Source organism: Oryctolagus cuniculus, chromosome 7 (genome assembly GCF_051225735.1).
Source record: "Oryctolagus cuniculus isolate XC-2025 breed Fujian yellow rabbit chromosome 7, ASM5122573v1, whole genome shotgun sequence".
In the NCBI taxonomy this organism is placed as follows: domain Eukaryota; kingdom Metazoa; phylum Chordata; class Mammalia; order Lagomorpha; family Leporidae; genus Oryctolagus; species Oryctolagus cuniculus.
In genome coordinates, this window is record NC_142873.1 from 60,663,288 (window position 1) to 60,679,173 (window position 15,886).

A 15,886-nucleotide genomic window follows, 5' to 3' on the forward strand; every position below is an offset into this window, starting at 1 on the left:
GATCTGTCAAAATCGAATTTCCAAAACATTAAAAACATTCTCATAAAGATACAGAATGAACGTGTGTCAAATATTTTCTTGAGCTCATTAATTAACAAGGGAACCAATAAGATGATGAAGTATTTGAGGAGCTGGGACTTAGAAGAAAGGCATGCCAAAATGCGTTGTTAAAGTCCAAGACAAATATGGCTAATGTCCTACAGCACAATAAAACTGGGGAGGCCATCCCCACGGACAGAAGTTATCAGTCTCCACCAGACACTCACCACCAAATTCTACAACAGCTAACTTCATGGCCTGAGCCCTTAATCGATAATAGCGAATGACAAAGACAGACAGTGGCCCAGGCCTCTGGAGCAGCACTTTACAGCAGGCCAAGCCACCCCTGTATAATTTACATGTTCCTAGCAGCTATATGAAAAAGTAAAAGCAAGTGACAGAAACTAGTGTTAAGAGCATTTTTTTATTGAGCCCAACATGTCCAAAATATTATCATTCTGACACCTGGCAATGGCCACACTTCAAGTGCTCAATAGCCATCTGTGGATGGCACGGGCCCAGAGAATTAAATAATGTCCATGTGGGTCTGTTCAGCAAAGCGTCTCTGTGACACTGGAAGACGGTACCACCATCCCCTTGGCCTGATCAACATTGTGGGTCATTCTTGCCAATGTGCCTGCATGGGTCCTCGGGACCTGGGTGGCCAAGGCCATAGGAAATGTGGGTCCATGGCATGGCTCTTGGAGGGTCTGTGTCGGGCAGCTGTGCAAACATCTGGTTCGGCAGGGTGGGAGTGGGTGTGTCGGAAAAGACTCTACAGGGAGAAGCAGACTCCCAGGTGGAAGGAGTGGGCGAAGGGGAGAATGGGACCCCACGCAGGGGAGGTCACAGGTTCAGAGACGCTCACCTGTGTGCCTCGGGTGGGAGAGCAGGGTGTTAGGGAGGAGGGGCAGGGACCACGTGGCCAAGGCTCTGGGGAAGTCCCGTTAAGGAACTCCACCTTTATCTGGGAGAGGAAGGTCTTTATTTTTTAACTTGGGTTTTTAAATTTTTGCTTATTTTCATTTTGTTTGAAAGGCAGAGAGAGAGCACGCACGCGAGAGAGCTGCCATCCACTGGTCACTGCCCAAATGCTGGCAACAGCCAAGACTGGACCAGGTTTGAAGCCAGGAGCCCAGAACTCAATCCAAGTCTCCCACATGGGCGGCAGGAACCCAAGGACTTGACCCATCACTCACTGCCTCTCAGGGTGCACATCAGTGAGAAACTGGAACCGGAAGTGTAGCTGAGACTCAAAATCGGACACTCTGATACGAGGTGTGGGCATCCCAAGTGGTGTCTTTTCTTTTGTGCCAAAGGCCCACCCCCTTACTTGTCTTCCAGCAAGTTCCTTCAAAGAGCTGTTAGCCCAGAAGTTGACGGCACCTTCTCCAACTCCCTTCCTCTCATCACCCCGTTGTGAATGGGAAAGAAGTGTGTGTCACGGTTGGTAGCTAAAAATATTGTCTGGGCATCAGGTGACCGATGTGCTGCCCAAATCCAGGATGAAGAAAGAGCTGGTAGAGGGGCTCCCGAGGTCAGGACAGAGCCAAGGCTCCCTCCGAGATGGGAGGAAGGCTGTGAGCTGATTTTTGTGGACTGGTGATTTAGTGGCTGGACCCCGGCAGCCTGTGCGGCCAGGTTGCTGTGAGGTTAAAGTCCCAGCCTGGCATCCATGCAGCCACCGGCCCGGCAAGGCAAGAAAGGGCAGGGGCTTGCGCTGTTTTTATCCTCATATTCTGGACCAAGATGAGAGTCGGCTTTGATTTCTCTTGCCCTTTCTGTCTGAGAAGCCTGGAACACTTTATAAGCATTGCCTAAGACGCTGGTCTCTAACTCCTGCAAGAAGCAGGTCACACAAGGGCAGGTAAAGCTGGAGGAGGTCCAGACAGCACCAAGAACCCAGAACTCAGCTCTCTGAATCACCCGCCTTGAGCCCCAGCCCATCCATCACTGTCGGAAAGAAGAAACTTGCTTGCGTTACTTCCAGTTCTAGCTGAAGACCAACTACATGCCATAACAAGCCTCTTTAGGCGGCGAGCCTGTGGCTCACGGGAAGGGAAGAGGCAGGTGGAGGAAGGACTTCAGCATGCTGCCTCCCCCGGGGCCAGCACCAATGGGCCAGGGGCAGACCCAGTGGCCTTGAAGCACGCATCCAGGCCTGCGGGCTCCCGGCCCCCTGCAGAGAAATGCGCTCCACTCATGTCCACTGTTTGGTTAAAGCTGAAACGCAGTGTGATACCGAGCTGAGTCCCAGCTGTCAGAGGAGGCTCCCGGTGCTTCTCCACCATGCGCACGCTGAGACCCTCTGACCACACGGGTCCCCCTCTTCCATCCTGGGCCTGACCCCAGCCCCCAGCCCTCTAGGGGAAGCTGCAGGGTGGCCTATGTCCTTTCCCCAACTTAGGTTTCCTCAAGGGTCCTCCAGCAGAATAAACCTACGAGCTTTGGAAGGGGCCTCGGAGCTCACCCAGAAAGGAAGGAAGAAGGAAGCCTGATGAGCTGTGGGTTATTGGGCTCGGTTGTAGGAGAAAAAGAGCCCCCCAGGAATCCGCGCTGGCCTGGGACAGACATCCCCAGTCCTGACCACTGGAGAGGGAATGGTGGATGAGCCATTTCTTCCTCGGATTGTTGCTCCCGTCCTGTTCTGTTCATTCACGCACCTGCTCGGCACAGAGCTCAGCGCAGCCTTAGGGAGGACCTACTAGGGCGGCCCGTCGTGTCCCCAGCCTTGCAAAGTCAAGCAAGTTGTTGCCAACGACTGCAGAGCCAGTGTGGTAATGGGGCTACAGCTCAGGTCCCTGATTCTCATCACACTCAGTCCCACACACTGCAGAGAAATCAGTAATGGGGCAAATACCCAAAGTGGGAGGCCTGGGATTGGGCCAGAAAGCAGCGGTCAGGGGCCAGCCGGTTGCCGCCATGCTCCAAGGCCTAACTAACAGACTCGCAGACTCATCGCTCTTCCTGGCGCCGGAGGGTGAGAGTACCAACTCCTTGGAGAACCCAAGGGTCTGCTGAAAGCTTGGAAGCCTCCAGGGCTTCAGAAGCGCACGGCTGACGTCTGAGAGGCCCCTGGCCCTGCGGAGTCTGAGGCAGGGAGAGAGAGCAGGTGTCTGGGAGAGAGGAGAAAGGCAGCTGCAAAGGGCTCTGGGAAGGCGGGACAAAGGACAACCGAGTGGGGCTGCTGGGGACAAGGCGAGGACAGGGGGCCTCCCAGGGTGTGGCTGGCTGGTGTCGCGGGAGGTCACACGAAGTCACAGTGCAGATCTCGGGAGCTGGGAGAGGCCACCCCCACACTCCACCCTGGGCCAGTCCTGTCCCATCCCAGAACTGGGTTTTGTTCTAATCAGGGAAGTGGTTTTCCTTCCACAGCTCAGATTCCTAAGTCCCCAGCTGCACAGTGGATTACCATCTCCCTCCTGAAGCCAGCAGCTGCCACACTTGGAACACAACCCCAGAGTGGTCTTGATCTCAAAGCAGCACAAACCTTCCAGCTGCCAAGGCCCTGGCGGCAGACTTGCCCTGCCCCTGAGCTGGCCTGCTAAAAATAAGCATTACGTAAAGAAAACAGCCCCCAGAAAGAGAGAGACCCACTACTGGACTGCTGGGTGTGGAGGGGCCCTCGTTCCCCCCCACCCCTAGCGGCCCTGCTCTGCTCATCCATTGCTCACTCAGCAGCCCCCAGACAGAATGCCTGGCCTTGCCCAGCCCCATTGCCAGGCTGCCCTGTTCACTTGGGTCCCACAGCCTCTGCCTACAACCGCCCTCTGCTTCTCTCACTCCCTCTGCTCCCCCTCTGTTCCCTCCCCCCGCTCCTTCTGCCTCTTCTTCTTCCTCTTCCTCTGGGATTCCCCACTTGCCATCTCTCCTCCTCCATCCCTCTCAGCCCCTTGCCTCCAGCGGCTCACGGATGTATGGAAAGGACGTGGGGACAGCTCCTGACCTGTGGCCCTTGGGGGAGAGGGGAGGAAAGGCAGGTGGGGCTGAGGGACCCCCAGGCATGGGGCTAGCCTAGGAGCAGGCAAGTCCATGAGCTTCCCTCCGACTCATCATCTCTTCGGGAGGCAGACAGGGAGATCATCAGACAGGAAGCGGCCATGCAAGGGAGTGTCCCCGTGGGTGTTCCTATCCTCAAGCCAGACACACCTCCAACCCTCATCCCACCGGAAGGGCTCTAGCAAGGGAGGTCTGGAAAGGGGTTCTGGTGCTTTCTGTTGGAGAAGGCAGGCCTGCTGGCCACCATCCTCGTGACTGGCTCTCTGAGTGCAAACGGAGAGAGAGGCACACCCCGAGCCCTGCTCACCTGCTTTGGCCTGGCTCATTCTCCCCTTACTGCCACCTCCACCAACTGCAGAGCCTGCAGGAGGTGCATGATGAGCACCCTTCCACAGAGGGAGAGGTTAAGTCATTTGCCCAAGGTCACGGAGCCACACGCAGCAAAGCCAGCGGCAGGCAGAATGTGCTGTCTGGGCAGCAGGCTGCCTGCAGCCGCGGCGCTGGTGCTGAGGGGCCAGCTGGCACCTCTGGCTGTGTCTGGCTATGGAGCCAATGGTTAGGAGCCCGGGGGCCGGAGCCAGACTGAATGGGCCAAGGTCAAGATCAGCCTGCGAACTGTGCTAACTCTCTGTGCCTCGTTTTCCTCATCTCCAAAATGCAAGTGATAAAAAGACCCCTCACCTCCGGGGGTTGTTCGTCTTGTCCTGAGCACATGATCGGTGCAGGCGTCCAGAGGCCCTGCTGCCCAACGCTGGCGGAACAGTCCGCGAGAAGAGGCTGGGGGACCATAGCCCACCATCTCAGGGTGCTGGAGGCATGCTCTGCTGCCAACACATTTGCCCCCTCCAAAAAAAACTTGGAATTTGGTTGCCATCGAGGCAGTGCTGGGGGTGGGACCTTTCTGGGGTGATTACTTTGTTGAGCAGGTAATGCCTACCTTGGGGAACTGAGTTACTTTTCCTGCCACTGCTTTAGCTACTGGGAGACCGGGCTAGGTCAGCACTGCGAGTGGAGGCAGGCTCACTTCATTAAGGAACAGCCTTAATGAAGACTGACAAGGGAGAGGATCGAGACAGGAGGGGCCCAGGACACGAGTCCCCGACCATTCCGCGTGGACCCCAAGGCCAATCTGTAGCTACTGGCACAGGAAGGAAAGACCCAAGTGTCTGGAGCCTGGGCAGCTGGGGGCCTTGGGGCACCATGCATGGAAGCATCGATGATGGGGGTGGCGAGTGGGGGAGCCTGGCTGGTACACAGGGGTACGAGGGTTGCATGAGAGACCCAGCAACCCATGGACTCATTTTGGACAAATGCTAAGGCCTGGAGAAGGGCTGGAATGTCAGTGGTGAGCAGCAGAAGCTGGTGGTGAGCGGCTAGCTCGGTCACTCTCTATCCCTTCCTTCAGTTGGCAGGGGCGGGAGGTCAACACAGGAACAGAGGATGCCCCCCCCACCCCCCCACCCCCGGTGCTGGGAGAGCCGGGGTGGAGTCTGTGTGACGGTGACGGCAGAGTGGACCTATACGGGTGAGTGACAGCGCCAGGCAGGGGATCAACACTGGAATGGGGACGAGGCGGGGAGGGGGGACAAAAACGAGAGGCAGAATCCTCCAGACAGAAGCAGCTCCAGTTGCTGATTGCTTCTCTTCCCTGTTTGGGCTCTGTCTTCTTATTTATTTATCAGAGCCAGGGCATTATTTCTTCCAGAGCCCTGGCCTCTAATTTGACCCACACAACAAGGTTCCTGCTTTGTTTTCCCTGGATTAAAACCAATTGTCTACCCTGCCCCGGGCTCTCTGGTTGTAGAATTTCCTATAACAGAGGTCTAGCAATCCTGTCTCCTGGGAAATAAAATACACATGGGCCCTACTTCATACTAGAGTGTTAATGGTTGATATAGGGTGCTTTCTTGAGGCAGGCATTTGGAAGAACAATTAAAACACCGTTTGGGAAATCTGCATCCCATTGGAGTGTCTGGTTTTGAGTATCAGTTACAGTTTCTTTTTTTTTTTTTTTTATGACTTACGTTATCTATTTGAAAGGCAGAGTTATAGAGAAAGGGAGAGACAGACAGAAGGACAGATCTTCCATCTGCTGGTCCATTCCCCAAATGACCACAATGGCTAGGGCTGGGCTAGACTGAAGCCAGGAGCCAAGTGCTCCATCCGGGTCTCTCATGTGGGTGCAGGGGCTCAAGCACTTTGGCCATCCTCTGCTGATGTTCCAGGCGCATTAGTAGAGAGCTGGATTGGAAGTGGAGCAGCCGGGACTGGAACCGGTGCCCATATGGGATGTCGGCTTCGCAGGTGGTGGCTTAAACTTTTATGCCACAGCTCCTCAGTTCTAGTTCTGATTCCTGCTTCCTACTGGTGTGCACCCCAGGAGGCAGCAGGCTGTGGCTTAAGTATTTGAATCCCTGCCACCCACACGGGAGACCTGCATTCAATTCCAGGCTCCTGGCTTTGGCCTGGCCCAGCCTGGGCTGTTGTGGGCATTTTGGAAATGAACCACAGGACAGAAGATCTTTCTCTGTCTCTTTGTCTTTCAAACAAAATGGAAAAAACAACTGCAAAGACACTTTGATGTGCATAGAGGGAGTGCAGGGAGCAGAGGAACCCCAGAAGTGTGCATGTGTTTGGGGGGTAATGAGTAAGAAAGAGCCCAGGAAGAGAGATGGGAACACTGGAAAGCAGCTATCTGGTGCTGCCCAGAGAATGGGGGTGCGGCACGACCCAGCACCAAAGCCCAGGGGAAGAACAATGACACCGGGGCCTCCTCACCTCTCCTCTGCCCTCATCCTCTTGCCCGGGGCTTCCTGGGAGCGGGTTGCCACTTCTAGTAAGATCCTGGGAGAAATGAGGTCCCTAATCGATCTGCCAGGAGTACAAACAGTGTTGTCCCCTCAGGGGAGGCGCAGGTCCTGATGCACACGGCTGGCAGCAGCTGGGGTGCTGGGGAGGCGTGGGGCCCGATTCTGACTCTTCCCCAGTGCTGTGCTGTGGCCACCCGGTGCACTGAGAATGGTCAGCCAGGGGCTTAGGAAAGATGGAGGGTCCCAGGGCAGCTTTGCCATGGGGGCAGCCAAGGTGTGGCGGTGGCAGTGACTCGACTCCATTCTCCATGGCAACTGGGAGCCGCCACCCCAGGGAAGGCCACCATAGCAACAGCTACTTGGGGAACAGCTACAGCTCTCCTGGGCCTCCTGGCCTCTTGGGCTCCCCCTCTGGTTTTCCAGCCTGGGTGGCGTGGAGGGAATGGAACACCTCCCCACCTGGGGCCCACGGGGGGCTGAGGGCACGGAGGGAGCTGTCTGTTTTCCTGTTTGGCCTGAACACTGGATCTCAGACACTGAATCTGAGGTTGGCTGCCCGTGGGCATCCATACGAGTACCTGAGGGCAGAGGTGCTGAGGGAGCTGGGCTGAGGAATCCAGCTCTGGTCCCTGCGGGGGTCTCCTCGGGGAGGCACGCCTGTGGCTCGCGGGATGCGAGCTAAGTGGTCAGGATGCCCTAGAGCTACCAGCCTGCTCTAAGCTCTGGGCAGCCTCAGGAGGTTCCCAGCTCAGGAATGCAGGGAAGGGACCTACAGGGGTGCTGGCTCGTGGCGGGCGCTGGACCAGGGCTCTCTCCCTCCCCTCTCTCCTCCTCTTCCATCTCTCATCACCCCCCCTTCCCCTCTCCTCCTCTGCTGCCTTCTTCCTCATTCTTCCCCCCTTACTCACTCCTTCTTTTCCCAATTTCTTCATTCACTAAACATTACACTGAGCACCTACTGCGCAGGAAGGATGCTGGGCCAGGTCCGGAGGGAGGAGCCAGAATAGAATTAGCACCCTTGAGCAGCTGGGTTGACAAGTATCAAAAAGTGTCAGGTAGGAAATGCGAGGTTCCGAAAACAAGAGCGAAGCCAAGCGATGGGAACCCTCCTCAGCTCTCCTCATTATTCTGACAGTTTCTCCGGCAGGAAATGCATAATGTAAAGGGAAGAGCTTTCACATTGTTCCCCAAGGGCTCCCAGGACTGCCCTGGAAGGGAGGTGCAGGAGCCAGCTGGAGCCAGGGCTTGGGAGAGATGACAGAGGCTGGAGTTCAGCAGCTACTCGGACCAGGGCCAGCCCCGGCCCATTCATTCATTCATAAAATATTTACTGAGGCCCTAGCTCTGTGAGGCCCTAGCAACTTACAGGGAGGCTGGCAATAAACAAGTAAATAGTTACAAAGAGCCATAAGCACCATGAAGAAGAGAAGAGGCGCTGGCTGCAGCGATGGGAAATAACAGAGGCCCAAGGTGGCTGAGGCGGGGAGGCCAGGCCAGAGGAGTTGGGGTGCGGCAGAATGCCCCCCTCTACGAGCAGCACCTGCCCAACACTCAGGGTCTGAGACGGAGGGGCAAAGCCAGCTGCCGCCTCCTGGGGCTGAGAGCAGAGCAGGGCAGGGGTGAGGCGGCAGAGGCCGGAGGCGCCTGAGCAGCAGCCGGCCCTTGAGGTCCCTCTCAGGAGCCTGGATTTTATTGGAAAAGCAACGGGAGTCCAGCCACCAAGGGTTTGCAGCCGGGGTAACTCGATCGCTTTCCATTTTCAGAAGCGCTCTCTGGCAGCTGGGGAAGGCTGGGGGTGGAAGGGCCAGTGGGACCCAGGGAGGGGCCTCCTGCAGGAGCCCAAGGCTCACTGGCTGAGTGCAGAGAGCCAGAACACCCAGAAAGATTCCAAAGCCAGAAACCTGGAGCTGGTGGATGGGCTGGGATGAGGGCGGCAGATGGAATTCTTTTGTCTACTGGTGTCCTGGCCTCTCTCTCCCCGGCTAGACTGTGAATTCCCCAAGGGCAGGGATCCTGCGTTCCCAGGACCCAGGGCAGGTGCTGCAGAAAGCATCCTGCATGATAGCTGAGTATCCCGCCTGACAAATGAGTCAGTGAATTAAGGAAGAAGAGGGCGGGCTCAACCACCACCCCCAGTGTCTGGCTCCGACTCAGGGCGGACGGTGGGAGCCAAGGGGAGGACCGCGCAGGCCGAGTCAAGGAGTCCGGAGAGCAGGAGGGAAAGAGGCCCATCTGTTTGGGTCCCTGTGTTACACTCAGCACGGAGAGCAGAGCCTGGAATAGAGAGGGGCTCAGGATGGGTTCATTGAATGAATGAATGAATGAATGAGAAGGGATTTCTGGACTGACACTAGGAATGTGGATGTCATCAGCACCAAGAGATGTTTAAGGCCATGGACGTGGATGAGGTCACCCAGAAAGGGGTGACAGAGAGGAAGGAAGGGACCAGCCCTCGCGCCTCTAGCCATCAGGGACTGCCGATTTAAAAAGCAGGGACCCTTGTTCAGGCAAAAGCAGGAACTCGCTTTTCTGACAGGCTCCTGCTAAGTAGCCTTAGTGTGTGCTCCATAACCACTACCCATCCAGGCATCCCTGGGGAGTCCAGGCAGAGGTGGCGCAACTGAGGTTGCTGGGAGACAGCCAGGTCCCTGGCGTCCCTGGCAGCCCTCGGGGGTGAGGCAGGCTGTCCTGGGCCCGAATCTGGTTGCCATGGCCCCGCAGGACCAAGCCAGCTCCTGGGCTGCTTGTTGCATAGGTACCAGGCCTGGGCATTGGGAACTGAGGAGCGTGCTCACTGCAGCCATGCCAAAGGGGCCCCCTGCGTGGCATCACAGGCCCAGCCCAGGTGTCCCCCAAGGCGCTCCAGACTGGCATTGCCATGGACAGTTCATTGCCCTGCCCTTTGGCCTAATGGGACGGGAAGAGGCAGAGAGGGACTCCTACAGGGAATGCCGCTCCTCCACCAATAAGGAAATAGGAGGAAAATCGTGCTGGGAAAGCGGCTCATCTGAGCCCTCCTCAGAAGGCCTGGGTTCCGGAGATGCCTCCACCACCAAGCAGCCATAGGGCCCATGAGTGAGAAAGTCTTGCAGCAGCAGGTCTTCCAATGCCACCTCCGGCAAAGCCCGCACTGAACGTGACCGCCAAGGGAGGGGCTTTCCCCACCTCACAGAGCGGCCTACTCCAAGCTTCCCCTTTCCCCAAGGCCGGGAAGGAGGGTGGTCACCGCAGGGTGGGGTTGAGGGAGGGTGATGGCGCTTCCCTGTTGATTGGCAGCTGGACACTTCCCTACCCCTGCATGAACTTTGCAACAGCTAGCGACACAGACAAGGTTCTTTCCTGGAATCCAACCTGCCTTCCTACCATTCCTCCAGTGGCCCCTGAGCTGCCGAGCGGAATCTGAACCCTCTTCCCCATGGGTACGCTTCAAACAGCTGCAGGCTAGGGTCCCACTGAGCTGTTCCTCATGTGACTCCGTTTCCAGAATAGTCTCACCCCAGTCACCCCTTCTGGGAGTCAGAGAATAAAATCCAGTGGGGCTGCATGAGGGAAGAGGTCACTCACTGGCTGCGCTGGGAGCCACCTCCTGCTGACTGCTGACCGTGTGGGCGGGGGAGGGGCACACACACAGAAGGGAGAGGGAGTTAAGCCACTTACCTCCCTTTCCTGGGCCCTTACCTATCAAAGGGATACAGCAGCTTTGCTGTAAGAACCACCTGAGATTAAGGGAATAGAAACATTAAAAGCACAAAGCTCCATGCAGTTTTAATAATTTCTTTTTAAAAAGCTTACTTTCAGGCCGGCGCCGCGGCTCACTAGGCTAATCCTCCGCCTAGCGGCGCCGGCACACCGGGTTCTAGTCCCGGTCAGGGCGCCGGATTCTGTCCCGGTTGCCCCTCTTCCAGGCCAGCCCTCTGCTGTGGCCAGGGAGTGCAGTGGAGGATGGCCCAGGTGCTTGGGCCCTGCACCCCATGGGAGACCAGGAAAAGCACCTGGCTCCTGGCTCCTGCCTTCGGATCAGCGCGGTGCGCCGGCCGCAGCGCGCCAGCTGCGGCGGCCATTGGAGGGTGAACCAACGGCAAAGGAAGACCTTTCTCTCTGTCTCTCTCTCTCTCACTGTCCACTCTGCCTGTCAAAAAAAAAAAAAAAAAAAAAAGCTTACTTTCTTCTTTCAGTTATATCCCAATTTTATTTATTTACTTGAAAGGCAGACGAGAGAGAGAGAGAGAGAGAGAGAGAGAGATCTTCTATCTGCTGGTTCATTCCACAAATGCCCCCGAACAGCTGTTGCTGGGTCAGGCTGAAGTCAGGAGCCAGAAACTCCATCCGGACCTCCCATTTGGGTGGCTGGGGACCCAGGTATATGAGCCATCACTTGCTACCCCATAATGTAAGCAATGGCAGGAAGCTGGAATCTGAAGTGGGGCAGGGACTCGAACCCAGGCCCTCCAACATGGGATGTGAACTTTGCATGCAGCAGCTTAAGCTGCTGTACCATAATGTCCCCCCCTTCTGCAGTTCAGACAGTGGCCTGAAGAGACCCAGACAGCTGGGGTGTGGGTCCCAGGGCAGTACTCACTGGCTGTGTGACCTTGGAGAAACAACCTGACATCGCTGTGTTCCAATCCACCCCTCTGTGACATGCAGAGAACGCCGACCTTCAAACGCCTACTCATGAGCAGGGTTGTACCGCCCGGAGCAGTACTCGGGGCACATGGTGCCAGCCCAGCCCCCGGTCCCAGCACAAGGAGATGGGGCCCTCACTGAAATGATGCCGCCTCACAGCACTGATCTTGAAGAGGGCGGAGACATGAGAGCAGGAATGAGCTGCCCCCAGCATTTGGAAGCCACAATCATGTGCCACGTGCTCGGAAAGACTTTGCAGGCACCGGTTCGCTCAACGCTCCTGATAGCTCAGCAAGTCTGACGCTGCTAGGACTCCCATCTCAATGGTGAGGAAACAGAGGTTCGGCCAGGTCGAGTAACTTGCCCAAGGTCATACGAGACAGTGATGGAGCCAGAGCTTCGACCCCAAGGCCAAGTCCCAAGGCCTGTCTCAGTCGCCAGTGCCCGGTTCTTTCAAGTAGCTCCCTGGTGTGGGTGGAGCTCAGCACCAGCCTCAGGGGCCCCCTCTGCCCTTAACAACACCACGTGCCACTCCTGGGGGGCAGGGGGGCATGGGTGATCGCCTGCTTCCCCCACCTCCTGCACACCGCCACCTCCTCCCCCAGGATCCCAGCGGCATGCCATCAGGCCCATCGCGGCCCCCGGCACTGGGCACCCCTGGGCTGCTTGCTGGACTCTTAAACCCGCACCATGCAGCGGTTCCACATTAATCTGAAACCAGCCCTGCTGGCCGTGGCCTTGATGCGTAATATCATTACAGAGCCAGCAGCGCATCCCACCCCATTATCGCCTGGCCCAGCTGCTCCTAAGAGCCTGGCTGCAAATGGCTTTTTCCTGTCTAGGGGTGTGGGGGGCTTGCCCTCTGCGGCTGGAGGAGAGATTTTATCTTTAATTGACAACTGGCTGCCTGCCATTACCTTGCTCCTGGGGGCCCAGGCTCCAAGCCCGGCTACACTTCAGGAACAGGCTTTCCCTGGCTTCTTCCCTGCCCTTGGACCTGAGGCCCTTGCTCTGCTCTTTCGCATCACCCCAGACAACTCAGGGAGTGCTCTTGTCCTTCCTTGGAGCGAGTGGACATGCAGAGGTCCACAGTCCATAGGGAAAAGGCTGAGGGCTCCAGACAGAGGGGTCAGGATGGAACTCCTACTGTGTACCTGCTATTTGTCATAGGTAGACACGTGGCACAGGGCCAGCCTCTTTATACCGTCTCTGAATTAGGTGCAGACAGGGAAACAGCTTTGGAGGGGTGTCTCCAGCTAGTAAGTGCCAGATCATGGCTTTGAACAGAGGCCCCTATGATTCTGAGTTTATGCCTGAAATACGACGGTGAGAGGGTTAGGAAAGGAGAAAAGAAAGACAGACGCACACCAGGACCCAGCTACATGATCTGCAGAGCCCAGACACAAGGCAGAAGCTACAAGGCCATTTGTTTGAGAATTATTAACTTCACAACAGTAACAGCTGGGCGTTCAACCCAGCAAGGGGCCCTTTAATTACTACAGAGGTTGCAGACCAGGGGAGCCAGGCCTGCGTGCGCCCATGCGAGTGTGCAAGGGGAACAGCAGTGAGGGTGACAGCTCACATGTGGCCATCGGTTGCCATCTCCCCATCCTGTGTGTCCCCGCCTCATCCCTAAGTGGCCCCCAAGTCAGGTCGGGTGATGCCACCAGTACCTCGTCAGCCTCCATCTGACAGTCTGACAGCCATCCCATCATTACCAGGACTTTGACCTCCCGGGGGCCTTGGCCCACTTAGAACTTCATGACTGCAGGGAGGAGGGAGGTCCCAGCATCACAGTGGAAGCCCCTCAACAAGGAAGTCTTTTCTTCTGCCTTATTAGGGTTCAGGCGGCAGCCACAGAGACTGGGAACCGGGGGTCCCTGTCAAGCCTCTGTGGCCTTGGGGCATCCGGGCTTCCTCTTTGAGCATCAGTTCCCACTACAACACGCAGGGCTTGGGCCACGAGGCTAACTCCGGGTGTGGCCGGGTTGTGCTACAATTGGCTGCGTTCTTCAAGGGTTGGGTGTGGGAGGTTGGAGAGGTCCCCATAAACACAGAGCCAGAAAGGAGAGGCGGACGCAGGCACGCACACAGCACGGCACACATTGCTCCAGATGTCTTTATTGGGGCTCGAGCACAGCATGACAGCTGAAGGCATGCGGACAGGGCGGTGGGCCCGGCCTAGGCATGCCTCGGACACACGAGACGGACCAACACCGAGGGGGGGCAGGGAGGGAGGGCCGAGGGAAGGGCAGAGGCCGCGGCTGAAGGGGTCGCCTGGCCTCTGCTATTGCACGCGTCCGCTGGCTGCTAGCCAGGAAGTACAGTATTGCAACTGGTCTCCGCTCGCCCGAGGCATCCCCTTCTCACACCCCTGAGCCACGTGGGCAGACGGACCCCTTCCCTGCCCGCCTGCCCAGCAGCATCTTTGTAGACAAACAGACGGAGGAGACAAAAAAAATTAAGACGACAAAATGCCCCCCTCAGTCCGGGACACAGACAGGGGTGGAGAAAGGCATGGAGGAGGCTTCAGGGGGGCCCCTGAAAGTCTCCCCACAACTGGGGCACGGGGTAGAGGTAGAACCCCAATCTGGGGTGGGGTGGGGCTGGTGGAGCAGGGACCCGGCGGGGGGGTAGTCTGGCCCTTGAGGGACTTCCACAGGCCACCTGCTGGCAGAGGAAACCACCCCCCCCAGGAGAGAGCAGCCGGGGACCTCCCAGCTGGACGGGCAGTTCCCACGTGCATTTTTTCTGGGACAGTACACACACACACACACACACACACACACGCACACACACACGGTCAGCAGAAAACAACAAGGAGTTGGCAAGGGAAAGAGGATGGGGATCTCGGGGTGGGGGGAGGGCTGGCAGACAGAGGCTTACAAAGAAGACGGACTACCACTAGCACGTGCACTACACCCAAGAGTAGAGTATGTATGAATATAGATACTATATGTGCATATATATCTCTTCAATGTACAGTAGAGCTTCACACCCAGATGGCTCTGGGCCCCGAGGGTAGCATGGGAGGTTTTCCACCAGTCCTGTGCAAACAAGGATAGCTGAGTCCTTCCCAGCGAAAGAGTCTTGCCTGGGGTCCAGAGTTCCCCTAAGCCTCTGGCTGTCTTTCTGTCTGTCTGCCTGTCTCTCACGTTGGTGCCGCTTTAGGAGAGAGTGAGGACTTCAGCCTGGGCATAGTTGGACGAGAGGGCGTCTTGGCAGGTCTCTGTGTTTAAAGAGCACAGGTGTGAGACACTGGGACGCACGCTTTCGGCTCAACATTGCCTTCTGGGGGAGGGGGGGAAAGGGGGCAAGGAGTTCAGCAAGAGAAAGGGAGAAACAAAGAAGGAGAGGTTAGAAGGAAGCCAGCTGCTGACCCACAGGCTATGGACTAAGGAGCAGGCCAGGAGCAGAGCTAGGAGCAACCCAGGGCTCAGAGCCAGGAAGGGCAGGGAACAGGCAAGCCCTCCACCACCCCTCCACCAACTCAGCTCTGGGCCGAGGTGCCTCAGCTGGTGCTGCAGCTCGTCTCCACACCTGCTCAGGTAGCAGCAGCTCCAGTGCCATGGGCAGAGGGACCACAGCTCTGCAGCGTGGCGTGAGGACACTAGGGAAAGTTCCTGGCGTGGCCCATGGCACACCCTGGCTACTGCCTACCCAATCTGAGCTCTCCATCTGCTTCTGCAGCACCCCCACCCCGGGCTAGCCCCTCGTCCCAAGAGTTGGTGAAGAAGGTGCCCGAGTATGGTGCCATCTCCACCCAGCTCTTTCTCAGTGTGGCAGGAGGAGCCCAGAGGTCGGAGGGCGAGCAGCGTGGGCGAACACTGAAGGGGACGCTCCGGGAGAGAAGGCCAACAGCACCGTCCTACTAGGACCCCCTCGGAGGGCCCCGATCAGCAGCCCAGCCTCAGCCCGGTGTGTCTGGGACCTGGGACTTCTCTTCCCCTGCTGTCCGCGGAGCAGCAGGCAGGACAGGCAGTGAGGCTGCTCAGACCCAGCTGCAGAGCTGCGTGATAGTGCAGTGGGGTTTCAGCTCCCTCCAGGTCAGCGTTGAGACAACCCCTGAGGCTATTAGATTTGGGGCCCAGGGCCCAGCCTCTCGCCAAAGCAGGGGTCAGATGTGGCATCCAGAGCCTTCTGGGCTGCGGCCATGCTGAAAGCCTCCACTGCTTTCCTAGGGACAGGCTGTTCTCGTCTTGGAATGACGCTGTCACTACCTCCTCAACCACCGCCCCCTGGCCCAGGAGTGTTCTGGGCCTTTGAGTGCCACCCTGGAGGAAATCAGAGAACCCCAGGCTCTTCAGGGCCCCTTGTCCTGACGACAAGCAGAGAGCTGTGGCCTTGCCCTGTGCTCCTAACACCGACTAGTCAGGAAGGAACCTCGACAGTACCCAACTCCGAGGCCCCTG

The 15,886-nt window shown here is 57.3% G+C and overlaps 1 protein-coding gene across 3 annotated transcripts in view; it reads right to left on the reverse strand.

The window, feature by feature from the left end:
* The window catches only part of KCNC4 (potassium voltage-gated channel subfamily C member 4), a 71,924-nt gene that overhangs the window by 36,512 nt on the left and 19,526 nt on the right, over nt 1-15,886 (reverse strand). Inside the window, exon 4 of one of the 3 annotated variants that reach the window (XM_008264717.5) lies at nt 13,580-14,703. The exons of 1 other annotated variant lie outside the window; for it this stretch is intronic. In XM_008264717.5, coding sequence (XP_008262939.2) covers nt 14,642-14,703 — 62 coding nt within the window. In that variant the 3' untranslated portion in view covers nt 13,580-14,641. Of the gene's footprint in view, nt 1-13,579; nt 14,766-15,886 lie in introns of those variants that run through there. One more of the 3 variants, XM_051857414.3, reaches the window with a different exon arrangement.